The 27,620-nt window shown below is 37.6% G+C and overlaps 1 protein-coding gene across 5 annotated transcripts in view; it reads left to right on the forward strand.

The window, feature by feature from the left end:
• The window catches only part of STRN (striatin), a 72,872-nt gene extending 45,567 nt beyond the window's left edge, over nucleotides 1-27,305 (forward strand). For 2 of the 5 annotated variants that reach the window (XM_035892001.1, XM_035892003.1), the window contains 11 exons: nucleotides 1,593-1,679; nucleotides 2,237-2,380; nucleotides 5,074-5,210; nucleotides 9,691-9,866; nucleotides 10,890-10,937; nucleotides 11,603-11,724; nucleotides 12,530-12,697; nucleotides 15,270-15,410; nucleotides 17,730-17,837; nucleotides 19,142-19,228; nucleotides 19,315-27,305. In XM_035892001.1, coding sequence (XP_035747894.1) covers nucleotides 1,593-1,679; nucleotides 2,237-2,380; nucleotides 5,074-5,210; nucleotides 9,691-9,866; nucleotides 10,890-10,937; nucleotides 11,603-11,724; nucleotides 12,530-12,697; nucleotides 15,270-15,410; nucleotides 17,730-17,837; nucleotides 19,142-19,228; nucleotides 19,315-19,484 — 1,388 coding nt within the window. In that variant the 3' untranslated portion in view covers nucleotides 19,485-27,305. The remainder of the gene's footprint in view (nucleotides 1-1,592; nucleotides 1,680-2,236; nucleotides 2,381-5,073; nucleotides 5,211-9,690; nucleotides 9,867-10,889; nucleotides 10,938-11,602; nucleotides 11,725-12,529; nucleotides 12,698-15,269; nucleotides 15,411-17,729; nucleotides 17,838-19,141; nucleotides 19,229-19,314) is intronic. The other 3 variants (XM_009636443.2, XM_035892004.1, XM_035892002.1) reach the window with 2 other exon arrangements.
• Nucleotides 27,306-27,620: the final 315 nt, after the last annotated feature.

Genomic DNA, 27,620 nt, shown 5'->3' on the forward strand with positions numbered 1-27,620 from the left:
GTAAAATCAAAATCAATGTTTTTTATAAGTAAGCTTTAACTTTTTGAACTCAGATGAAGTGTTTAAAATAAAACACTGTATTCACAGCTATATTTCAAACATCTAGGCATATTGAGAATTCATGTGTGAATGATGTAAATTAATAATATTGCATGTAGCCCAGTAAGAAATTGGAGGGATGTTTCTCCCTTTGTGGGAAGATGCTTATGAATACCAAGGAAATTCACACTTCCAAAGAGAGATGCATGATGATCTAAAAGGTGTCAGATCCTTGCATCATTGAGGCTGACTTGTTTTGTTACTTTTTGTATCGATACTGTGATAAGACACTGCTCAGCAGTTGGTTATGTTGCTGAACTTATGCTATCAAATATACAAACTAAACCCCTTTTTTTGGGTTTTTTATGAAAAAGTAGTAAGTCATTGCCATACTTTAAATTTCTCAAGTGATATTTTTGTCATCTTTGGAATCATTTAAGTTACTCAAAATTAATTGCGAGTCTGGCAAGAAGCTAAGCTCGCAAACTAAAGTGTTCATGTTTCACAAAATTGATTCTAAATTTCTCTATAGTTAAGATAGACAGGGCACACCAATGTATGACTTCAGTGAAATCACTTTTTGTAACTTGTCTGTTATTTTAAAAATTACACAGACGTGCTATGTAGTTCAGGGTCAATAGTTGTAGGGTTAACTTAGCAGAAACTGTTTAATCAAACTTCTGAATAATTCTTGAAAAGCTGTTGGGTGCTTTTTATTTTTTATAATAAAACTTAGTATCTAATTGTTAATGTAGACATAGATATATTATTTGAACCTGTTTTATATATTTATGAGAAAAATTCCTGATGTAAGGCAGCACTTGGTCATCCAGTGCTCCTTCATGAAGATAACTACTGCTCAGTACATTTACAGTACCTTTTGGGTTGACTTGATTGGTTTGATCTTGGGAGACCAAATGGTTTACTGCAGTACAGAAATTAAGCATCTTTCCATGGACAAACCATCATTGGAAGGGCATGAGTGCAGAAAGATTAGGAAGAATCACAGCCTGTTGTCAGCTATTCATGATATTGCACGTAGCGAAGAAGAATGTGAGGAGGGAAGTCTAGGGAAGAAGGGACTAAATACCTTGACATTAAATTGTACGTAGTTTGTTTCTATGACTTTAATCTCATCATAAATGGTGCTTAGACACTGAACTGCTAGTAAGTAAAATTGTTTTTATAAATCAGATATTATAGTAAAACAATCTTGCAAAATCCTACTTAGTGTTTTCCTGAATCAAGTAATGTTTTTGTGACAGACAAGTTAAATGCAATTTAGTTTATTATCTGTCATTATGGTTAGGGTGGACAAAGCAGAGTTTACAACTGCATTAGTAAACTTACGATTTTGCAAGGCTGTAGTATACACTCCTGTGAAGTAATAAGAGAATAGAATCATAGAATGGTTTTATGAGAGAATACATATATTAGAGTACACTTCTGTGTTAAAGCTGCTTAAAAATAGCTGTATTATTTACTGGTCTAGGAAAAAAACATAATGGACTATGGGTAAGACATTTTCCCATTCTTAATTAAACTTACAACAGGAAAAACTACCGAAGATATGTTTCAGCCTCAATCCTATATAAAACAGTCAAAACAGGGATGTGGGAAAATGATGGAGCAAAGCACAGGTAAGTGTCAAGAAGGGCATGGGTCTTCACCATACGTAGCTTCAGGAAGTAGGCCAGTGAATCCAGTTGCATTTATATTTTAATATAACTTTGGGGATTATATAGTTCACAATACTACACTACTGCACAAATAAATTTAAAATAATCATGTTGTCATAAGAATATGCTGCACAAAGTACCTGATGCACAAATTTTAAGATATTCACAAATGTCAGCTATTGTTTTGAAAAAGTAAATATTCTAATAATCAGTGTGACTCAGTTGGAGGCATTCTTCAGCATCCCATTCAAGTAGCAGTATGAGTTTATAAATGTGGGGAAAATTGTGCATTCACAGTTCTCAGTTGCTTCTATCACTTTCTTTTCAAGAAATTCATTTCATGCTGGATGATTAGTTACTGCTGAAAATAGGTGCTCATTAGTTTTTCTGTGGTAACGCTATAATGCGAGGTAGGATCCATTGTTGCATGTGCTGCTGTAGCATATCTGATGTAAGTAGTGCTGTTGTGAACTATGCATAAACCGTTTAATTTTTTTTTTTTTTTTTTTTCTGGTTAGGGCCCAACAGGTCAAAGCTGCAAGATATGCTTGCAAACTTGCGAGATGTTGATGATCTCCCTTCATTACAGCCATCTGTTGCACCTTCTTCTAGGCCCAGTAGCTCAAGGCTCATTGAGCACGAGATAAACAGGACAGATGAAGGTAAGTATTAAAAATGAACATATGCCTTTGTAAAGTGTAGATGATTATAGTTTATAGTTTACAGCTTAAAGACCATCCGCTAAGACTTTCCAAGTACTTTACAAAAACTGATTCATGATTGAGTTCTGCCTAAGTGTGATAAAGGGCATTCCCATTCCTCCCCTCTGGTCACTATTACTAAAGTCAAGACTTTACCTGCCTAGGTAAAGGCTTGGCTGAATACCTTTGAACAGGATGGAAAAAAATCATTTGGCACTTGGTGGCTTTGTAATACGAGGATCTTAAGTCACTTGCTTTTGTTTGTGCTCAGGCCTGGCAGTCAAGTGTGGAACAAACTCTCAGGACATAAAAGCATCTGTTTTTCTCCCCATGAACATAATTTTAAATGTATGTACACCCACGCCCCACCTCCCCGTGTTCTTTTTTTAAATGCAAAGATAGAGGCTCTTCAGGTAAACACAAGTGGCTAGGTATAGCTTTTAAATGCATGTGGTGATTGTGTAGTGAATCATACAGAACAACTTACAGTTTGCCAGTGTATTAATTTCCATAATGTGTTCCAAAAATTAAAAAAAAAAAAAATTCTCATAGCGGTTAGTCCAAGTACGGAAAGCCATGCATCTTTGCAATGAGGCATGTGGTTACCTTCATTAGTATTATGTCTGAAAGTTGCTAAATCATCTATTTGATTCAACATTGGAATTGCTATGATATGCATCATAATAAAATAAATATATGAGGCTATATTACTTTGTAGAAGATCAGATCATGTGCTCTTTATTTAAATGGTAAATATGTCTTTTGAAAAATGAGCAAAATAGGGGTTTCACTTAGCAGTCTTTCAGTGAGTGTGAAAAAGTAGGTCGGCCAAGTTATAATTAAGATGCATAAAAAGCCCCGGCGTGTGGCATAGTTACCAAAGATCTCAGTAGTTCTATTTCCTACATGCTCAGTGATTTTTCTTTTTTTTTTTTTTTTTAATGAAGAAAGGGGTAACTTAGCAACACTTCGAGAAGTGGAGGAATTTTTTGTTGAATGTTTCCTTTCCAACTTTTCTCACATGTACTCAGAGCCATAGGAGCAGAGCTCTATTTTCACGTCCCTTCAAGAATGTGTCTTTTAATTCAGAGACTCAGATGGACTCTCACAAAGCTGGAAGACAGCTGATTGTTTTCAGTCTGAGTTCAGTATTACAAACTATTAGCTGTGTATTGTATTATAAATCTGAGACTCCATGATATTTTTGGCATATGATGTTTTTATTGAAGTAACTCTTCAAATTTTATGTCCTGTATGTATTGTGTGTTGAGTGGAATATTACACCGTAAATTCAAAAGAGGGAAAAAGAGAATGGTAGTTTAGACTTCAGGATGCAGAAGGTAAGAGATGTTTGTGTTTAAAAGGTAATAACTAAGAGACCTAATCAAACGGTAGAGCTTCAACAGCTTTTCTCTGGTTTTAAAAAGTAGTAGAAAGCAAACAGGAGACTCAATAGAGGTATGAGTGTGGAACAGAAAGACCACGGAAAGATCAGCTTACTTTACGCTGGGTGGACTGGAAGGGAATTGGACAGCATCTGAACAGGATGCCTTTGGGACAAGAAGGAAGCAGCCTGAACAGATCAGGCTATTCATTGTAAAACATAGTTTGCTTGGGTTTAACTTAGTGTTGGTGCTGAGAATGAGATGGTGTTTCCTTTTCTCTCTCTCTGGTAGCAACAGTATTTGCCAAGGCTTCTCCTTACAATGGAGCTAAAAGGGGAAGAAATATAATTAACTGAAAGACCCTTGTAATTTGAGACAAAAGGTGTATAAAATTGAGTGAAGTCTCTTGTGTCCAGAAGATAACACATTTTTGTCTATTCAGTCCTCCTTTCATGATGTATAGACTTGGAGAGCCATTATACAGGGAAGCTGGTAAAGGCACAGCTTCTTTTGAGTAGTACCACTTGATCCAGAGCCTTATGTGGTGTAAGTGTGTGAACTGTATTCCTCTTAGCCTTTGATCCTCCGGTTTCTAATGAATCTGCCTATGGATGTGTTTATGTTACAGTGACTGGAGCTCCCTGTAAGCATGCTATAGCAGCTGTAAACTAGTAAGTTTGGATACTGCTAGTAAAACCCTGGAATTCAGTGCTGACTAACCTGTTTGGTAGTTAAACTGATTTTACAAGTAGTGATGAATTCTCAGTTTCCAGTCGTATTGCTAGATTGGAGTGCATGTAAACAGCTTTGTTGTAGACATGCTTTTGGATGTGTGTGGATACAGTGTTAGGAAGGAAGAGTCCAGCTGCTTCCACCAACTATTCTTGTCTACAATTTTGCTACTTCCCCAGAGCCTATTTTCATATTTTATAGTGGAGCTGGGGAAGGGCCTGAGCTTTTCTGTGTTACTTTTGCATTATGTATGGGTGAGTGGTAGTGTACTCTTCCCTCCTGTGGCTAATTACATTTACTGTCTTGAGTCATGCACACCTCAAGTGTAAGTATTATATTTAGAGGATAACGTTTGTTGTTAAATACAGTGACTATCTTTAGGATGGTTGGGGGGTTTTATGCATCCTTTTGTATCTTCTTGTCCTCAGCTACTTGAGAGATATTCAGTATTTTGGAAGTAGAAAATAAGTTTTTATTAATCAATGTTGTATAAAGCCATGCTTCAGGATTTTTTTGTTCTGTTTTGTTTTCTTGCAGTGGAAGCTTTAACATTTCCTCCTTCTTCAGGGAAATCTTTCATTATGGGAACAGATGAAGCCCTTGAAAGTGAGCTGGGTCTTGGAGAACTGGCAGGCCTTACAGTAGCCAACGAGGCAGATTCACTGACTTATGATGTAAGTGGTTATTAATGGTAACTCAAGGTCCTGCTGTATACTTGCAGAAGGCAGACACAAGTTACATGTGTGTAGACTCAGCAGAAAACAGGTTCCTGTTAAAATTATGCTGCCAAAGGATGTCACAAATTTTTGTGACATATCTGTTCTTCCCATACACAGCAAGCCTGCCATGTCATTCAAATAGTTGAAAGTAAATGTAATTAGTGATAGTGATACAGCTGGATACTTGTAACCCTGGTGACGCTGAGCAAAATTAGGAGTAGCACGGTCAGCAGGGAAGTTAATGTCCCCTGTGCACGGGGTGAGGCCATGTAATTTTGGCCAACTTCAAGAGGGTTGTGGAGAAACATAGAGAGTCCAGTAATGTGTGATTGATGAGGAGCTGTTGCGGAACCTAGTCTTGTTCAGTTGTTAAGAGGCGAAGGGGTACTCGAATAGCAGTCTACAGGTATTGGAAGGATGCTTACAAGGATGACAGATCCAAGCTTCTCCACAGTGGCAGGTGTTAAAACAAGAGAAAAGAGTAGCAAATTATGGCTTGGGAGGTTCAGGTTGGACGTTAGGGGAAAAAATGTTACATAGGAGGTGGTACTAAAGCAAGTTACCCACAGAAACTGTGTAATCCCTCTCCTGGGAGATTTTCAAGACTTGGCTGGGGGAGAGCTGTGGCTTACTTTACGTGGTTTGGGCAATAGTCTCATTTCAAATGGGAAGTTAGACCAGAGACTTTTTAGGAGGCTTTTGTGGCCAGTACTGCTGTGGCTATGTGTGTAGCCTATCGCTTCTTTTTCTTTCACTTTTTATGAAAAATCTTCTTAAAATTGCTTCTTGGCAGTCATATGCAATTTTTGACTGTATTTCTGATTTCTTGGAAAAAGATACTTCAGGTATTACTTTAATCATCTGCTCCTTTGTGATCTGTCAACTTCAGATTGATCTTGCTATGGCCTTGTCCAGCTCTGTCAAGGTTGAGGGATTTCAGAGGTGATTTTTTTAGTATTGCATGTTGGGGAGGAATCATACCCTTCAGTAAATCTGACTCTTAAGTAATCACCATTTGGGATTTTACAATCGCAAATCAAATCTGAGACTTCAGAAATAACCTGCAGGTCCTTGCTTAGAAACCCTTACATAGAAACCCTTCTATGTAATTGGAAAGCAATACAATTACATAGTTAACAGAAGTTTACACATATTTTGAGCGTGACACTGCAGAGATGTGCTCTACTACTATAGCAAGTTTCTAAGCTTGTGGTGTGTTGTGAATCATCAGGATTGCAATGATGTAGAATTCAGTATTTTAGCATTATCTTCTGATCTGGGCTCAGCTCTTTTTTGCTAGTCTTCCCTAACTTTGTCCCCACAAGGGGGTAAGATGGTGTACAAATTTTATTTCTTTTACAGTTACACCTAAAACTTCGATGCTGAATTTTTAAATTCAGAGGACATGACAAACCTAAGCCATCTGTACAAGAGCTTAATGCTTTCACTGTTTGACTTCATTGTTCAAGTGTCCAGATAAACTCAAGTATTTGTCCATGTCTCCATATCCTGAACTAACAGCTTTCAATTATGGAGTCTAGCATTTCTTTATGCCGCCCCTATCATTTTCTCTGTGGTTGAGACTATTAACTTGTCTTTGTTCATTTGTTAAATGCCTTTATGAAGCCCTGTGATCAGGAATTCATAGTCATGCTTTCCTCACCTCTTATCTTTTCTAGTGCTGACAATTAAAAAAAAAAAAAAGTTTACCAAGCTGCTTGCTCTTGTCACTGTGCTCTTTACTGAAGCAAAATGAAAAGCTAGTTTTTCCATTTCAAAGCTCACTGGAAGTTTAACTTACAAATAATATAGTCTGGCTTTGTTTTGGACTACTTGATACCTTCTTCTATCTGCCAAATGCCAATCAGGTAGGATTGTGGGAACTTAATACTTTTTTTAAGCATCAGTTTTGGATCATATGGAGAATGAAGTTGGAAGATTTCATGTGAATTGGTGTTTAAATGTATTTGCTCTCCAGAGTTGTAGACAACTCCCTATTTTCAGTCCCTTTTTCCCCACTGACACTTCTACTGTATTCTTTTCTTCTAAAACATGGTAGCATTAGCCTACCTCATCTCACGATTTAAGTTTTTTACATGTTGCTTTGGCTGTCTGTAAATTAAAGTATGGTTTTCACTTGGTAATGGAGATTATGGATTCATTACTTAAAAAAAGAAAAGTGTCCTTTTGTGGGTAAGTTTGTAGAATATCTAACAAGATAAAATGTCCCAGGTTACTCGCCGATACTCTCATAAGTTTATCTTTTCTTTTTGCAACAACATATTGTTGTCTTAACAAATGTTCATTTTTGGTTCTGTGTTTTTTCCCTAATCTGGGTAGATTAAGAAGCTTCATAAAATTATAATAGACTCAGTGCTGTACATAAGAGTATCTAAACTACAAAATCATTACATTTAATATTGTGTACTGACTTGGAGGTTTTAGACTTTGCAGTAGGCTCTTGCTTGATTTCCTGCAACTTTGAACAAGAGAAGTGTCCATAATCCAACTTGCATATCATTGCTGTTTCTGGAGTTTTCAAGCTGTCTGTGTAGACACAGATATTACTATTACTAGTGAATCCAGTTTGGGGTCAAAAACACACCCTCACACCCCCTCAGCTGCTTTTCAAGTCTCAGATTACCTCACTGTTGTATTTCAGTGGGGAGAGAGAAAAGGAGGCTGGCTGCAGTGTTAGTAACCCAGCCTCTCGCAGCTTGTGAGAAACTGGTGAGTGAAGAGGAGTGGTGGTGGTGCAGCCAGACAGGTGGTGTGTCAGGGCTGGGATCTGTTTCCACCTCTGCCACTGGTCTGCTGGCTGGGACTGCCCTCTGTCCACTTCCCAATTTATAAGCTAATCATCTTGGACTCATTTGGAAGAACATCTTTGAATGAATGAGAAGCAAATGGAGAATATTATCCTGCCAGAACTGGCATGCACTCTTAGGCCATCTGAGGAGTCTGTGTGGCTTTTGCAGATGTGACCCAGGACCTGTGCTGCTGGTATGACAGCTGGAGGGCAGGCAGGGCTCCCTCCATCACCTAATCGGCATTACATGTCTGTGTTGAGGCAATCAAATTCCTCTCCAGATATCTGTGAATACACTGTATGTCTTGTACCCTTTTTGCTGAGACTTACTTGGTCAATCTCCAGAAAATCTGCTAGAGCTGCTAACTTTGCAGTCCTGCACCATCCTTGCACCAGCTCCGGCGTTTGTCTGTTTCCTTCTTGAGCCAACTCAGCTCAGTAAACTGGCAAAGAAACTGAGCTGTCTCCCTAAGCAGACAGTATATAATTACTGAGAAATATGATGAGACTAAACTTGCTGTTTGTTACAACTCCTTTCTTGTTGTTTAAAAATCTATAGGACGTCTTAACTGAAGCATATTTTCTATTACTAAATCCAGAAGTAACAAAACTTAAGAAAAAGCACTTTTGTTCTTAAATACCCCGTCCCATTCCAGAAGAAAATGTAGATTCTTGAAGTGGCTCAGAACAGTTGTCTCTTCTTTGCAATCAATGAGACTAAATTATTTGGGTTTATCTGTAGCTTTCAACGTAATGAAATCATCAATATCTGAGTTAAATTGTTTGTTTTCCTGATTTTTCCATAACCACCATCAGCAGTGATTATGGGGAGGTAAATTTAACTGTGACAGTGTTGATTGATAGAGTGATAAAAGTGTTCAGCATTTTACATCAACATTTGTTCAGAGGAGCAATGTTCATAGAATCATAGAATACCAAGTTGGAATTGAAGTAACTTATTTTTTTTAAGGGTTTCTTTTTGGATCTGCTAAAAATGCATTTATTGCCAAATAATTGCTTGCCAGTTATATTCTTGGTGTGTAGCCAAGTCCTTTTTGCGTTTTCCCCCCCCCCCCCCCCCAAGTTTTATTTGTTTTGCATTATTACAGAGCTCGTGTTGCCGTAGGTGAGTAAGTTAGCCTTCCTTCCTGTGCTGCTAGACACTCTCTGTTTCTCTTAGATCTTTGTCAGAGACGCCATGTCAGTGGTACTTTGGATATTCGGGGACCACAGCTTGGCTGAGTCAGGCCCAGTGTTAATGAATGAGCCTGTAGGTATAGATCAACTTTCAAATGCCAAACTGAGTTCACAGCAGTGTCAGTCAGAAAGGTACTTACCAGCTTTCAAATTGCATAGCTGAACAGACATGAAGTATTTCAGATTTACACAGAACGTGTTACTGTGGACACAACATTACTTGTTGCCTTTGTGGAATACGTTTGCCTTCATTCTCATTTTGAATTGTCTGATCAGTGTTAAATGGACTGTTGCTCAAGTGCAGGTTGTTATGAAAAGTGGGTGAGGTAATTTGACATATTCTGAAAATGCCAAACTAAATTTTTGATTTCTTCCTTTCTTTGTGCCTATCAGATTAATTAAAAGTTTGGCTTTTATTTTTTTTATTAGATAGCAAACAATAAGGATGCATTGAGAAAGACTTGGAACCCCAAATTCACATTAAGAAGTCACTTTGATGGAATAAGAGGTCTCGCTTTTCATCCGGTTGAACCAGTCTTAATAACAGCTTCAGAGGACCATACATTAAAAATGTGGAATTTACAAAAAACAGCCCCAGCAAAAAAGTAAGACTTTTTTTTTTGCTTTGTTTCAAAAAATATTTTCATCTATGAAAGAAAGACAAAAATTGTAGCTGCTGCTTCCCTGGATGGCCCTTGGAGTTAATGGAAATTGTTCCTTGAATTTAAGAGTAGGAAAACAAGCTCTTAGAAAAGGATGGAGACTTCTAAAGAGTGACAGAGGAAATCCATGTGTGTTCATTAATGTGTTTTGTTTGTGAAAATGAAAACCATTAACTTTTTTATATTTTCCTTGTAGATAACATGGGAAATTAATTTACTAGTGAAAATATTTGGATGTGGCCTGTTAGTGTGCTTGCATATGTATATAAATGTATTAAAATGCATTTTTATATATATATGCATGTATGTATACACATATATACATTTACACATGTACAGCTTTAAACTTTGGTGGAGATGTTGCTAGGTTTGTTTGTACACAGTCTGTTGCATGTTGCTGGGGATTTGCAGAAATAAGAGCAAATTATTAGGGGGCTGATATAGTAAGGGAGTACATCATACCTTTTAGGAGGACTGGGCAAAGCATGTGGCCTTCCTGCAGTCTGTAACAAGCACCTGATGGGTAAAGTTCAGAGAAACAGTTTTTGAAGTGGTTTGCAACCGTGCTACAACATTGGTATAAAAACAAGGTGCCATAAGCTCCTTTCCCCTGATAGGGATTGGAAACACTTAATGATATATTCCATGTGATGGCCCTCCACTCCTTCCCCACCATTGGTGTACCTACCTACTGGTTTGATTGGTGTGTGAGAGTTTGTGGACTCTCTACCTTGAAGGTCTTTAAGCAAAAAACTGAAATCAAACTAAACAAATAGATCCGATCATGTTTTGAAAGAATGCAAAGCATTCCTAGACATATGAAAAATCATGTTGGGAGAGGACGTTGTGGTAGAAATACTTCAAAAGACATAGTGGTGATTTTAAGAATTTAGCAATTCTGACACATTTTTGTAAAGCATTGTGTAAAATCATATACATGTTAACATATTTTTATACTTCATTTAGGAGTGCTTCTCTTGATGTAGAGCCAATATATACCTTCAGAGCACATAAGTGAGTATTTCCTGAGAAACATTGTCATATTTTGAGAAACATATGATTTTTAAGCAGACACAGAACTTTTTTAAAAAGTAATTTCTACCTTGTCAGCTAGTGATTTCATGTGATGCGTTTAGTTCCATGTTATTTAAAATATCTACATATGTTTATCTCCTTTCTGCAAAATTATTTATGTCTTGAGCTAGGTACACCACAGTTTTAAAAAGAAAAATCTACAAATTATACAGTTCAAATTCGATTAGGTGTTCTGTTCATCATCACAGCTCTTGCCTTTTTGTCAAATATGTGCATCTGTAGGATGAAGCTGTTTGCAGTGAATTAAAATTACTGAACTGGTTTCATGAAAGAGCCTTAGACCTTAAAAAAAGGGGAAAAAGCTGTTTATGCAAAATAACAAAGCTAGTTTAAAAGTGTGATGCTTTTCATATTTCATGTGCATAATGATTAAATTGTCCTGATTGCAGTTATTACCAAATATTGTGGGGTTTTTTTTGTGGGAAGTGTTATAGCATATGATCTGACTATGCAGAATTTTTGTTGCAGTCTGCGCAGCAAGTGAATTGTATCTAACAGGGAAATTTGAAGATTCCGTTGATATTGGTTTTCACATAATGTAAAACATTAATAGTCAATGGGTTTTTTTGGGGGGGGTCTTCCAGTGGACCAGTGCTCTGTGTGGTGATGAGCAGTAATGGTGAACAGTGTTACAGTGGGGGAACGGATGGCCTCATCCACGGCTGGAATACAACCAACCCGAACATCGACCCCTATGACTCTTACGGTACGTTGCTGTCACACACACCAGTGATGTCACATTTAGTGACATCAGTGTTATGTGGCTAAAACAGTCTAATTTGTAGGTAATGCTTCTTTGAAAATTTAAAAGGGAAAACTGAACGTTGGTTTCAGTTACTTTAAGTACATTTTTGTTTTAATACTGATGCTGGTTGATGAGAAGATAACATTTGTCATTTTCTTAAAAAAGGCCTTGATCTCTTAACAGTTTTGTGAAACATCTAGGTTGAAAAAGTGCAGGACTAAACCTGATGCTTGGCAAGTACAGTAAATGTGTATTTTCATGTCCTCCTCATCAACAAATCTTTGTGCAGTTGAGATAAAAAGAGGTTATATAGTCTGAGACCAAAGCTGTTGATGTCTGCAAACAGCTAAGGTGGCCTGTTCAGTAAGATTTACCAGATCTGAATGGATGTCAGCGTTGGGTGTGTGTTTTATAACATTTTTCACTTCTCATAGCTTCAAATGCAGTTGGCCTCAGAGCTGGCTTTTGGAAAAAAGGAACTGATGTGCCATTAACGGCTATTTGAGAGTGAATTTCAAAATGAAAATGCATTTTGCTACCTTTGATACTGTCCCTTCTGCTGAAACTTTGTTTTTTTTCCATTAGTTGTAAACTGGGTAATTGAATGCCACATACGCTGATGAAATTCAAGCATTTTCCTACAAGAATCATTGAGACTTCTATATTGATATGACCTGATTGGTCTTGGGTTTTTTTATGGATGGACAAGATAGAACTATTGACTCAGTTTAAATTTTGTTTTGAAATTGTTGTGTTTTGTTCACAGATCCTTCTGTTCTAAGAGGTGCTTTTGTAGGCCATACAGATGCAGTATGGGGTCTGGTTTACAGTGGAGCACACCAGCGTTTGCTGTCCTGTTCAGCAGACGGCACTATACGTCTATGGAAAGCTACAGAAATTGCTCCAGCTCTCAATATATTTAACGATAATCAAGGTACAGAAAATTGCCCTATCTTAAAGTTCATGAGCATCGCTGTTCAGATTGCTGTAATTTTGGCTACTCAATAGAAATCCTTCTTGTTTGTTTTGCTGGATTTTATATCTTTATGAATGTTTTTGGGAAGAGTAAATTTTGAGTCCCTTGTCCTTTGACAACAGCTGAATAGATACCTACACACAGGGGCATGGACACACATACCTAAAAGCCAACTGTGGTAGATGGTCTGCTGATATTACTAGAACCATGAAGTATAATGTATCAACTCCATAGTTCAGATTCAAGATGAGTTTCCATTAGGCCTTTGCTTTTGGCTTGCCCGGAATAAAAAGCCCTTTCTTCCCCCAACAGAGGTTTGGAGTAGCCAGTGCTTCAGCTCAGGCCAGTGTCATTGTACCTTCTCAGGTTATATTCCTTGTGTCTCTAACACAGAGATTTCAGTTGAATTTCTGAGTTTGTGCATTAACTAAATAAAACTAACCTAGTCGTCCTAAACACTGCTAATTGAAAAAATTTAGTCCTTTGGATTTAGTTACTAAAATGTCATGCACAAATCAAAATCCTATTCTTTAGAGCGTATTTTCTTGAAGTTGCTGTCCAAGTGCTCTAGAATGAGCCTGTTGACATTGCCACACTCTTTTAGAGCTGATGGTCCTAAAGGCAACCCATGAACTGAGACAATTCCTTGGCTCTTCAGAACAACACTGAGGCACTTTGGCACAATCATAGAATGGTGTGGGTTGGAAAGCACCTTAAAGATCACCTAGTTTCAACCCACCTGCCATAGGCAGGGACACCTTCCACATAGACTAGGTTGTTCAAAGCCCTATCCAGCCTGGCCTTGAACACTTCCGGGAATGGGGCATCCGGCACTCTGGGCAACCTGTTCCAGTGCCTCACAGTGAAGAATTTCTTCTTTATATCTAACCTAAATCTAATGCTCTTTCTGTTTAAAGCCATTACCCCTTGTCCTATCACTGCATGTCCTTGTAAGAAGTCCCTCTCCATCAAGCTTACTGAGGATGCACTCAATCCCACTGTCCACATTGCTGGTGAAAATGGAAATGGCGCTGGTCCCAATACCGACCCCCGGGGAACGCCACTGAACAGACTTACCAAATTATAATGTAGAGCTGGTCAGATCTGTCATTACTTGTTAGTTAAAATAGGCTGAGCAAAATAGAAATGCTTCACATATTTTTGTCCGGCAGAACTATGTTTCCAAAGGTCTGCAGGGTTCTGTGAAAAATATAATTGGCTCTCTGCCAGCTTGTCTACCAGTCTACTTTGAAAACTTCCCGGCAGTGGTTTTTTTATTTGTGTGTTGGGGTTTTTTTTGTTTTGGTTTGGTTTTTCATTATTAAATTAAGGGGGAAGTGGGAGTTGTCTTGCCTCACAGAGCTAATCTTTGGGGTTTTTATGTTCCAAACTGGGATGAAACCCACTGGTGAAATTCAAAGATCCTCCTTTGAAACGGATTTTTCTATGGCTTATTGAGAACCTTGAACAAACTCTCTAAAATATCTAGCAGTCATCATTTAAATCCTTTAGATTAACCATTGCAGGCTTATCAGGAAGCTGCAGATAAGCAGACATGGCAGTGGTGGAAAAGGTCACTTCAGAAACAATTTATGTTTTCTTCTTGCACCAAGCCTTTCTGGCTTGTTTTTTGAGTATCTGTAGATCAGTACCACGATTCCTGAGCAACATTCCTGAGGTCGTGTGTCCAAGAAAGATGTTTCTCCCATGGATCTTAGGTTTGGAGAGAGGTGGTGGTATTTCTGCGTTATTTGGGTCCATGGACATTAGGTTGCTTAACATTCAGTGTCTCACTCTCTACCTCTTCCTCCTCCTGGCATCTGTTGCAGCCAGTGTTGTTCTTTCACATAGTGGGTGGTGAACAGGACATTCAAGGAGAAAAATTCTAAGGAGTATTTCCTGTACCCAAGCTCTGCTGATTTGGCCCTCTGTCCTGCAGTGTTCAGATGGCTACAGTGTAAGGAGATTGCACGTATACCATAATAGGCAGGATGGAAGAAGCTTTTGTAATAGGAGTTTATAAAGCATTTATGTAACTTTCCATGCTGACAATGTCAGCATATAACATTTGCAGGAAAGCTTTGGGGGTTTTTTAAGCTTTGAATTTGCCTAAATTAATAATAACATTAGTCATCTATCATGTAAATGATTTTACCACTTCAATTTTATGTCCTTTTACTTGATGCAATGGATGTTTGAGAATTGCTCTTACAATTAAATGAAGGAAAAGGGGGCAGGGAGTTCTTACTTTCTTAATTTCAAAGTAGATTTCTTTTTCAAAGCTGCAGTTCTGGATACAGTGTCTTAGTAAAGAATGTTGTTGATATACACATCAGAAAAATAGGATTAAAATAGTGATCATGCAGGGCAATCTATTTAGATTGGTGTAACGTAGGTTTTAAAATGTAACATTTCCTATCACAGTCATGACCCTTTTGATACTAAAGTGCTTACTGTTTGGGGTGTTTGTTTTTTTGTTTTCTTTGCACCAACTAAATCTTATGAAAATGTTCTCTAAATTTTTTTCTAGAAATGGGAATCCCTTCATCAGTAGATCTTGTGAGCAGTGACCCAAGCCTCATGGTAGCATCGTTTAACAGTGGACACACTAGCATTTTTAACATGGAGACACGGCAACGAATTCTTACCCTGGAGTCCAGTGCAGATACTAGTACGTATCAAAAAAAACCCAAAACAAAACCACCCCAAAGAAATTGCTTGTTTAAGATCCATACTGTTGATAGTCTTTTCAGTGTTTCCAAGCAGTTAGTCAGTGTCATGATAAATTATAACATGAATTATGTTACAAGCTGTGTTTTGAGATGTAACAGTGAATTATCGTTACTATAACAGACATCGTGGGTATTTCAGTAGCAGAAAAGTGCACATACTTTTGAAAGAAGGTAGAAACAAGCCCACACTATCTGAATTCCTCTTTGGGGAAGAGTAGCACAAAAAAACCCGCGGGTTTCTTTAATAGAACCCAGTGACCTTTGCAGCTTCAAGATTTCTATTCTCCCTTCAGTCCAAAATTGCAAGATAGAGGTAACATCAGGCAAATCAAAAGTTGAATTTATTAAAAATTTGGGAGTGTGTGTGTTCCTTCTTATTTTTTCTCAGAGGTATCCCTTTTCTAAGTTTTATGTACGCTTTTGGCTCATTGGCAATTGGGCTTTAGTTAAAGTTTTCACTGTAGGAAAAAAGCAAAGCTCCAGTGGAAGAGTATTCACAAGGTCCGACACAATGCCTTCGATCCTGGCAGTGGCCACTGTCAGAAGTTTTAGAGGAAACTGTAAGGAGCCTGACTGATATCAGTTTATTGTTTTACCGCAGCATTAGAAAGAGACCACAATGAGCTGAAGCATGAGGATTCATATTCAGGCCAAAAGGGTAACATGATAGCAATATAAACGTTCAGTCTGTTTTAAAATTTTACAGCTTTTTCTACTGAAAGTTTTATGTCAGTGAATTCTGCTGTATAATTATATTTTTAAAAGGGAGTAAGCCCTTTTTTTGATGGCTTTTCTTGTTTGTTTTATGAGAGGGAATGGAAAGTGCCATCTCCCTTCTTTGTATTATTCTTTGCTGTGCAGGATTTCTTTTTTTAACCCACATCTTTGTTCCCGTCTGAAAAAATAGTCTTATATCAGTTATCTATTCAGTGGACATTACCTTTCTTCTTTTTTTCCTTCTATTTTTTTTGCCACCTCCTTACTGTAATTCAGTAATATTCCTTTAAGAAAATGAGGCTGCAGTAAGGCAACCAGCAGTTCCCTGTTTAGTATTTTTAGTTATGTAACAGTACTATAAAGCTTACGTATATTTAAAAAAGAATACATAATTATTTCTACAAGAACTAGGCAAGAGGAAAATGAATCACCTGAAATGCCCTACTGCCACCACTTAGGGACTCCGCTGTTCAGTATAAGCCTCGCTCTGCTTGGCATTTTGAAACTCTGAGGATAGCTGGCTGTGATGCAATCTCATATGTTTTTTATACTTTTATGGGAGGTTTATTAATATGGACATGTTTTTCCTTAACTTACACTTTCATTATTTTTTAAGTGTCCTGTGGATGCTGACACTACTTGAGGGTCCAAATTTTTATAGAAAGATGTAAATCGAAGTCTTTACCACCTTGGTAGCAAGTGATCTTACAGTAGTATTACATTTTGTTTATTTTAGTAAGAATTTTGATTTGATGATGGGAGTGGTTTTTGGCAGCAGTTTTAACTAAAACCAGTCAACTCCCACATGAAAGAAGAAAACTGTATTTTGATGTTCTGTGCAGTGGTTAGTTGTGTTTTTGTGGTAATCTATGCTTCTTAAGACCACTCTTGCACTAGTCTGTTCATCACAGCAATGCCTAGATTTCTAGATAAAAAACTCCTATTCTTTTTTTGTGCATATGTATGATATTTCATGATTCTTCAAGGCCAGGAAAATAGCTCTCCTGTGAATAGTCCAGCATACTTTTCAATAAGAATTTTAATCTATGTGTATCAAAATAATAGTAGGTGGGTTTTGCTCTGTAAGGTTGAGGGTACAGGATCCTGTTTGCTTGGAAATATACTGCCTGCAATGTTAATTTTCCTATACTGTCTCTTTGTTATGAAGAAAGTTTGGCTTGATCAGAGGAGGAGTGTGGAGGTGGGGAAGTGCAAAAAAGGTATTTTCACCCAGTTTTTGGCTTCACATTCTTGCCTGATGCGCCCATCTAAAACCATGGCCAAAAGCTGGACCTTATGTGCTTGTATTTACACTCATAGGTATGGTTTATGTATGCCTCTGTGTGTGTGTGTAATTTGGAAAGTATTTTCAAGTAAACCACACTACATAAGGTGCTAGCTGAGTTTCCATTATATAAAAGTAAGAATTATTTTGCAGATACAATTGATTACATATTTATTTCTTCGTAGTAGTCTGTCAAAGAACTTTACATGTATTCAAAGCAATTTACATGTATTGATACGTGTGGCTTTTTTCTTAGCAGTCAGTTCCTCCTGTCAGATAAACAGAGTCATCAGCCATCCAACTCTTCCAATTAGTATAACTGCTCACGAAGACAGACACATCAAATTCTATGACAACAATACAGGTATGCATCTTTTCAGCAGGTCCTAATCATAGCAGTTGTATAACATAAAACATAAACAGAATTTCATTCTGATTAGTATTACTCACGTAAATGCCGAGGGATGTTAAGAATAGTATGTCCTCTGAAACAGAAATCTCTCATCACCAGTAGAGCCCAAAGATTGTCACGCGGGTTGAAACTGTATTGACACAGTGATGAGAAACCTGCATCATTCTCTGTACGTTCTTCTAAAATGCTTTATGTATGGGGGTTATCAACATTTAACATAAAAGGAAGCATTTTTAAAATGTTCAGGTGCATACATCTTTATTCTGTTGCGTTGTCTGTGTTATTTTGATCTGAGGGCAGGAAGCTCTGGCATTCTTTTAGTGCTTCCAAGACCTCAGCTTCATGGCTTGGAGGTAGAATTTCCCTTTTAGGCATCATTCTCAATTTGATCCACTGGGTTTCTCCAAATCTCTCACTTCCATAAAAACAGCTGGACAGCTTGTAATTCTTATTCTGATGTGTAGCAAGAGTCTCGCTGAGATGTGTAATTATATTTTAAAGGGCTTTTTGATAGGAATGGTAGAATTAATCTGATATTCTGACTGTGAATTTCAATAATCTTTAGTTTGTGACTTCTCTGCTTCAGGGTCACACTGTCTTAAAAGTTAAATTGAGATCTTTCAGTATTCCTGTTGATTTTAAGTTTGGTACCCCCCAGATGCATGTTAAATAAGAGGTGAAAGGATGCGATGGAAGCTGAGGAAAAAGCTGAAGATAGCTTGATGTAGTTCTGTAACAAATAGTAGAGGAAACAGCCGCTCATTTTTCTTTCGTTTTATAAAAAAAAAAAACCACCTTTGACCCATGATTTCTTATTTTTAACACGAAATCATTACTGTAATTATAATAAGCTGTAATAGAGCATTAATTCTCTCCGAGTTGACTAAAATTATCCCATATTCTTATATAGTTTATATTCATTGCTTATTAGTATACTCAGCCCCCGTCCTCCTTCTCAGTCAAGATCTTACCCCTGAACTTGCTTAATTCATTTAAGGGGCAGATACTTAAAATGCACAGTGATTGCAGCTTCACGGTGGTTTTGCATCCATAAAACCAAAGGTCTAACAATGTTGGTGATATTGGTACTGTGGCTCTCCTGAGACTGTAAACATTGACTTCTTGTGTAGTTTTAATGATTCAGTCATGGGACAAAATCTTGTATTTATAATAAGAGCTGTGGTAGGGTTTAAGCAGTGAATACAGGTAACAAAGTGATTGCAGAAAATAACCTAGATAAATCTTTTCTTTCAAAGGAAAACTGATCCACTCCATGGTAGCTCACTTAGATGCAGTTACAAGTTTAGCTGTTGATCCCAACGGCTTGTATTTGATGTCTGGCAGTAAGTACATTCAGATTTCATTTTCTTTTTCTCATAATGGTGGTAGACATGAGAATTACAGAGAAAACTGTTTCCGCTTTCTTTAGGTCATGACTGTTCGATTCGCTTGTGGAATCTTGAAAGCAAGACCTGCATCCAAGAATTCACTGCTCATCGCAAAAAATTTGATGAGTCCATTCATGATGTGGCATTCCACCCCTCCAAATGTTATATTGCCAGTGCAGGAGCAGATGCCCTGGCTAAAGTGTTTGTATGACAGAGTGCTTCCCTTTCAACTCTAGCTTTGTATATATTTAACCAGCTGCACAAAAGAGAAGAGGAGGGCATGAGTCTTCTTATCCTGCCCTGTAATTCAGAGAATGTTTGTAAGTGTTTAGTTTTGCAGGGTGCTGTTTTCTAAATTGGTGTTTGTTCTGGTTTCTGTGAGCTCAGCTGGTGCTGAGAGCTTGGAAACTCTCAGTTTCAAATAATTAAAAAACAAAAGAAATGCTTTTATTTCAGAGGGTGTGAATTTTCGTCCAGGCAGGCCTTGGGTGAAACTAGGTCTATGTATTCTCTATTAATAAAATGGGAGTACTGGAAAGAAGGGGTCTAATTGCATCAGGGAGTAGGAAACGAGGGAAACTTCCTAGGATGCTTTTCATTGAGGAATCGTAATGTACTTAAAATTAAATCACCTGGAAAAAGTGTCAGTTCACGTGCTCGTTACTGTGTCGTGTGAGAGGCACTTTGTCATCCCTTTGGTATTAATAAAGTAGATCTTGTTCAGAGAGCAGTAGCGGATAGTTAATTTCAGCCACCTGGCTGCTAGCCTAAGATAAATGCAGTTAAAGGAAAGCAAATTACTAACATAAATTAAAATGCAGTAAAGTTTTTGTTACATCTTCTGTGTTACACAGTAAATATTTAGTTTGCAAAAAAATTTATCTAATTTTTTTAAAGACTGTATTAGCGTGTGGCTACAAGCTGAGCCTTTAGTCTAGTCCCAATTAACAACAGACTGAAGCAGTCTGTATATACTGTAGTAGCAGATTTAACTTATTCAGATTTATAATGCTGTTTATTCTTGGAGATCTGGCACAAGAAGTTATCACAAAGCTTTCCAAAGAAGCTGTCCAACAATTTAACTACCCAATATTCATCTCCTCTTTCTGTTCCTGCCAAAAAGGGTATAATTCTGGGCATTAAGGGTAACAGTGAAATACTTCTTTTGAAGATTAGACCTATACTTGATGCTTTGTATGAGTCCTGCTAGCTCAGTAGGTGGGAACTATGCAAAGTTCCATCAGTTTCAGAGATTCTGCTACTTCTAGAGGTATTTCCCACTTTCACCATTTGTGGAACTTGTCTCCTTCACTGGGCGTATCGTGCCATTGATGAGGTTACCTGAAGAATGAGTGCTTCTTGTAATTACTCAACAGATGTGCTTTGTTTATCTGTTGAGAGCTTCTCTGTTGATTTGAATGACAAACAACTTTTAATCAGATCTTTTAGTCTTTTTATCCCTTCTTAAAGGAAGGTGAGTGGATTCTTTTCTGTTACGTGTCATCATCAGTTATTACTGCTCATAAACCTGAAATTGGCGTTTTCCTCTAATGGGAATGGAAGGCAGAATTTCTGCTGGAGATGATTTCTGGTGCTGATGTGAGTAGGAAAGAACCCAGTGCAATTCTTCCACGTACCAGCCTGAGGTTAAGACTGGAAACTGATAAATAAATATTTACCTTTAAACTGACACTTTTTAAAAAGGAATCATTGAAAAATATCAACATAGGGTTTGACTGTGTTGGTTTTAGAGTGGCATTTGGGGATGGGACCACATTTGAAGCTGATCTCAGAGTTTAAATCAACTATATGATTTAGAATAAAAGGTTGACCTATGCTGTTTGAGCCTGCAACACATTATATTTACTGCTAAAATATCCTGGAATACCTTTTATTGCTCAGAATATTCAGATATGTCACTTCGTTATATTGATATGCAATATATTTCCATAGATAAGATTAGAACTTTTACCATGAGACAGATGACTACAATAGTAATTCAGATTATTTAGTTTTTATAAAGTGTTTTGGTTATGATGGAAAGGGGGGAACTTGGCTGCAAAACTGAGCATTCGATTTTGTGAGAGTTCTGTGTACTTGACTCATATTCTTTCAGTGTCATTATTTTATTTCTTTTTGAAGAGGAAATTACAAAGATTTATTTGAAAATTCTAAAAGTTATGTATATTATATATGTGTATATATATTGTAAACATGTATTAAATGTGTCTAGTAAGGGAAGACTCCATGGGTGCATTTTAATGTTTTAGTATTAAGAGTTCTCTTGAGTTTATGTATACAAAGGATAATGGTGTGAGTACGAAATGAATGTTGTGCTTTTGCTTACACAATACAATATGTAGTTACAGTTGTTTAAATTGCTGTACATAAACTAATAGGCCAGCATGCTTGTTTTTAAAGACTGTCATTCTGATTACAATTGGAATGTAAGAAGTGGCTGTTCAAATGTGAATTGAAAGATGTTTCCTTCTCGCTGTTGAGCTCTTGCTCAAACTGAAAAGTGATTTTTTTTTTTTTTTTTTTTTTCTTTTAAAGCTGGCAATAGCTAGAGGATGAGGTGCCTTTAAAAAACAAAACAAATGTAGCCTTACAAAGAGGTTGTGGAGTATATCTATTTTTGTGCTGGTCTTCATAATTGATGTCAATGTCTTTTTACTGTACTTGCTCACATACTTGTAGGACTGCAGGGTATTGTGCATGAGCCCGTCAGATCTTCTGAACATCATCGTAGGAGTTACGGGTGACAAAATTATTTAGGTTATCTAGTCCATCTGCTTGCTAAAGCAGGGTTGTAGACCTGTGCGGTTTAATATTGTCTTGGCCAGTGAGGTTTTATCTATGTTCTAAACTATTAGGCTTCCTTTCGAAGATTATTTCAATGATTGCGTCTCACTGACACGAGGATTTATGTGGTGTTTAGTAGTTCTTTTTTGTAACTTCATGCCAGTATTCCAAGCCATGTTTTGTGCCATTTTACATTTTCCTCGCTGTCTTTGTGATTTGGAACCTGCATGCACGCACTGGTTCTAGCTGTGTATTTCCATTCCTTTCCAATTCCTTCAACCTATATTTTAGTCTGCTCTTTTTACACAACTTTTTCTTGTTTTCAGCTTTTCAGCTCAGTTCTCCATACCTTGATGCCCCCACCACCATTCCACATGCATGATTTGTTGGACTGACTCTGAAGGTCATCTGTTAAGTGTGGTTTTTGTTTGGTTGGTTTTTTACCTCTGTAATGCGATGCTTTTGTGTAGGAAGACCAAATGTTTGGTCTTCTGGCTAGTGTCTCACAAGTCCAAATTGTGTTTCTTTATTTCTGACAACTGTTTTAAATAACTTTGAGCATTGCCGTTTCTCAAGTTTCTTCTTCGCTTTCAGTATGTTGTTATGATTCTTTTGCAGCTAGATACTTAATTCCTGTTTCATGATTATCCTGGGTTTTATAAGTTTTGAACTTCTGAGGGCACTAAATTATTTTTATTTTTTTCCCTTTTATGTGCAGTTCTTCCTGGTTCAATGGAATTGGTAACTTTAATGTGATACATACATCTGTTGAAGATGTAAACAAAACTGGACCTAAGGCGTATTCTTGCAAAGAAGCATTTTCGTGCAACATCAATATATGGCATTTTACCATTACTATTTTCCCCATACCTAATTTACATGGCACATTTTTCAGTGGTTAACTCATAACATTTTTTGTGTATGTTAGTCCATGCTACTGATTTTGGTTTTACTAATTTAATGGGAGAATTTTCAGTCCTTCCATGTGTTGAAAATCAGTCTGCTAGTTTTAAATACTCTCATTTTTTTTCTAATTTACTTCACTGTGCTGTTTCTGTTAAAATATTTGATTCAGTTACCAAAACACTTGCGCAAAATGATTTAGAATAGCCATGGAAGAAACTCTAGATATAATTATATTGTGGAAAACATTTTCTTCCCTCTTACAGAAGCCTAGTGTTTGCATTTTTTGTTGTGCCTCAAAGAGAGAACTTTTGATGTACCAAGTAAAAGATTTTATTACTTGTAAGAAAATCACCTGATGAACATTTTGGGATGTCATTCATCTTTATTTTTATAAAATATGTTCTTTAGCAAGAAGCCTGTATAACTATACGCCACCCACCGTAGGTTATTTTTTAGGCCGTGTGATTTCAAATAATGTTACGTTAAAGCAGTCCCCTATGTAATGTGTTTGAGTAAGTGTGTGATGTCCACCATACAGCTTTGTGATTAGGTCATACAGCACCACTTTGCTGTTGTGAATTTAAAAGTAAGCAGAAACTTGTCCTTTTGAATAATTGTGTAAGAGATGAAGGACGTAGTTACACCACGTTTCCCAGTGCACCTGTTCGATCAGAGATGTGTCCCCTTTCCCCACCTCCTTCCTCATGCTTTAACAATGTAATTTTGGGGGGCAGCAATTTCCATAAACTGATGTGTCATTTGAGCAGTGTTTGACTGGCAGAAGCGTTAGTCCATCCCAAGGGAAACAAAAAAAATTTAAAAAACGGGCATAACCATCAGATAAGCAAGTTGGGAGGGTTTTTTGATGCCTTTCAAGATGTGTATTTGGAAGCATTTGCAGGCTGTGGTTTGGCAGTGTCTTTGCAGGCTGTCCTAGGGAGCCCACTTGACACCTGTGTGAGATACCTAGTAAACCCAGTAAAACCTAGTCATGTGGGGTGAGTTAGGGCAGAAAATGCAGCCACTGCGGTTCTCCCTGTGCAGCAAGAGCCGGTGGCAGCGTTCTCCTTGGAGTCCCCTTTGCTGAGGCATCAGGTTTGCAGTCTTAACACAAGTAATTTCTGCAGGGTGGGGGTATCTGCAAATGAGATTATTTGTATTTTTGCTTTGAAGATCTGTAGGTAGTGGTGCTTTGGACTCTGTGCTTATGAACAGCGAGGGAAGCAGGGAGACCAATTACTGAGCTCTGTAGGGGATGGACAGTAGGTTAAATGGCCGGAACCGATGTGCCCTCTGTGTGACTGGTGTCATCTCGGCAGAACTGGGCTGGGGAGCAGTGTGGCGTTTAGCCTGATGGTATCACAAAAGAAACCTTTAAAATGTTAGGAGTAACAAGTTTAGTTAGGCTTTCCCATAACGATTCTTCAGAGTTGTTCATTTGTCCATTGGCTGCAAGTTATATGAAGGATAAAACTTAGTATGTATCCAGATTCCAAATTACGCACTCTTGTGTCAAAGGTGGAGATGGTTCAAACTGCAGATCTGTGTCACTTTAGGTGAGGAGCTGGCAGGAGATTTGTAATGGCTAATTAATGAAATGCTAAGAACAGAACTTACTCTTCTGTTAAACGTAGTCTTCATGTTGGGGACCCAGTTGTGCGAAGACAAGTTCCTCAGACACTGTACTGGGACGACTCTTGCTTCCAGGTAAACATTTATTTAAAAACCAAATTGTAGGGCTAAGACTTTGTCACATGATGACTGTTAGTATTGAACCAAAGACACAAAATTTGGGAAGCAGAGTAGAATTTTAGGCTTGTTTCTCATTTTTCTTTTTTTTTTTTCTTCAGTCATAATCTACATGTTTAATATATATTTCCTACAGTGTCATCTGTATGACTCCGTTTCACATTAAATATCCCATTCTGTAAAAAGCACTCCTCCAGTACTTTCTCATACAAACGAGATGTGAATGGTGGTTCCAGGTAATTTGTGACTTGCTATCTATGTCTTTCAGCTTTCTAATGTGTGAGCTGATAAAATTAATGGAATTAATTAATGTGAAAACATGATGCTGCTTATAGCATTTAAAAACTTTCTGAAATTTGTGGCTGTTTAGTGGAAATTGTTTTGGACTACACTGTTAAGAGTGAAGAAATCAGAATATGATAGTAAACCATTTACGTATGGTAAATTGGTTTGTATAAGATGTTGCAATCTTTGAGACAGTAATTTGAGTTTCCTTGGGCATCTGCTGTTGGTGAGCATCGTAGGGACAGAGTGACAGAGAGTGTCGGAGCGACAGAGAGAAAGCAAAGATTTCCCTGAAAAAACTACTCGGGTGTTTCAGGAAGCTCCCCTTTTCCATAAGGACGGGAAGACATTGAGAATATTTTATATAAATCTGACAGCATATTTAGTTGAAGAGGGTTACGGTCTTGACTCTTTCATCATCAGTGTCTAAGCTTAGAGACAAACACCGTTACTGAAACGAATGGCCTGTGAACTGCTATTCCAAAACCTCCACAGTGTTTCTGCTGAAAACCAGAGCATTGATCCACCCAGTTACACAGGGGGTGTTTCACGAGGAATAACCCATATTGTAAGAGAGAGTATTACATACGGCAGAGCACCTGGGGTGTGGGGGGGAGCGAGGGTGACATTGTGTAAATAGTCCTTGCTGTATCATTTAAGATGTTTTGGAGAATCTGAATCTCACTATGGAGGGTGTAAATCCAGTTGAGTAGTACAATTTGTGGGTCTCAACTGGTTCATTATCAGGAGATGTTGCTGGATAACAAAATCCAAACTATGGCTGAACTAAAGAGGCACTCAGTCATGATGTACGCTTTTTAGCCCAACTTTCTTCCTGACTGGGTCTGGGCTGTGATATTGTGTGTTAAATTAGTTTTGCCCGGCTCGTGCTGCCAAGCCGTGTTTGAACCATGCCTGCACGTGTGTGTTTTAAGCTTCTCAAAGCCTTGTGTTGACACTGTCCTCAAGCCTGCTCTTCTTGCGTTCCCTCAGTTTGAATTGCAGGCTCCCAAAATTACTTCCTTGCTACTTCAAGGAACCCTTGGTCCTCACACCAGAGTATGAGACTGGGATGCTGAGAAAAGATTTATGTAGCTGGATTTGTACTATTCTGAAAGGGAAGGGATAACTTGTTGCCAAGCCAAATATTTTCATTATTTTTTGATTACTTACTGAAAGCAGCCAAAAACATTGTATAAGGGATAAACGAGGGACTTCAAGCTAATATTTTTCCATTAAGAATTTATTTTTTTATTCTTCCTGTCATCAAGATAGTGCTTTTTGAATGTAGCTTGTTTTCAGATGTATGGCTCCTAGAATTGTTTCCTTGCAGTCAGACATCTACAAACACGCATAGGTTTTGAAAACTGTCTCATATGCGTTAGCACTTGCGCTGGAAATGCAAACTGAGCATGTTGGCTAAGCATTTCTTGTAGCTTTATGGCCCAAGCAGAACGAAAAGCGGTCTTGTGCTATGTTTTCCTTGAATCATGTATCTGAAAAAACTTTGTAGGAGAAAATCCATGATGAGAAGACTATTGTTGCTGTAGGATTTCCTGTTGACGCTTGTCAGCGTATCCCTTGCCTGCATTGTATTTCGTATAAATATCTTCAATTGGGTTCTTTTAAAAGAAACTGTCAGGTTAAAAAAAAAAATAATTCCACACAAATTTCTTTGCCTTATGGACCGTAGTTGGGGGTGGTGGTGGGGTGGTGGTGTTGTTTCTATTAATATACTTCTTTTTTTTTTTTCCTCTCTACATAACTATTGAGCTTAGAGTGACCTGACGGTTCTCTTTTGGAGAAGATAGCACAGGTGATAACCACTTCAATGGTAGTAATTACAGTGGCTCCTCTTCTGTTTTGGGTCACTTCCATGACAGATAGTTGATAGAAAAGGCTGCTGTGACTGCTGTGTAAGCAGCCGAGGGAAATTAAGACTCCCCTCCAGGCTGACGCTGAGGTTATGATTTTGCACGCCGGTTTTAAATGACTACTTTGAAACGATGTTGGGCTTCAAGTGTCTTGCGAAGCGGTGGATCCAAATGAGAAATGCCTACTTGTTGAGTATTAGTCTGCTTGGCAGTTTGTGTGTGGCTCGGTACAGGGCTGCGTCAGAATTTCAGTACCACCAAATGACCTTGTTTAAATGCTACTGTCGTACAAAAGTGAATGTTAATTTAAGTGAGAAATTCTGTTTTCTAACTTGTGAAGGAAATAGTTTTCTAGGGAGGTAAGGATCCATAAATCTCACGTGTTTCATGATTTCAGAAAGGCTTCTTAATCATGGGATGTGTAGTTTTCTAGGGAGTAAGGATCCATAAATCTCACGTTTTATGATTTCAGAAAGGCTTCTTAATCATGGGATGTGAGAAAAGTGAAAGTGATTCATTCTCCAAAGATAAGCATTTATTATAGAAAGTATAAATTTTTGCTCTAAATGAAAATGTTTCTTCAGACATTTAATATTAAGCTAAAATTCAGTATTTTAAAATCTTGGAGAAATATCTAAAATGGCAAAGATAGAAAATTCAGAGGGAGATTATTTTGAAATACGCAACTATATTTTTGAGCTTCTCAATTGCAGCCCTGAATTTTCTCT

Source organism: Egretta garzetta, unplaced genomic scaffold (genome assembly GCF_000687185.1).
Source record: "Egretta garzetta isolate BGI_Z169 unplaced genomic scaffold, ASM68718v1 scaffold54, whole genome shotgun sequence".
NCBI classification, from domain to species: Eukaryota; Metazoa; Chordata; class Aves; order Pelecaniformes; family Ardeidae; genus Egretta; species Egretta garzetta.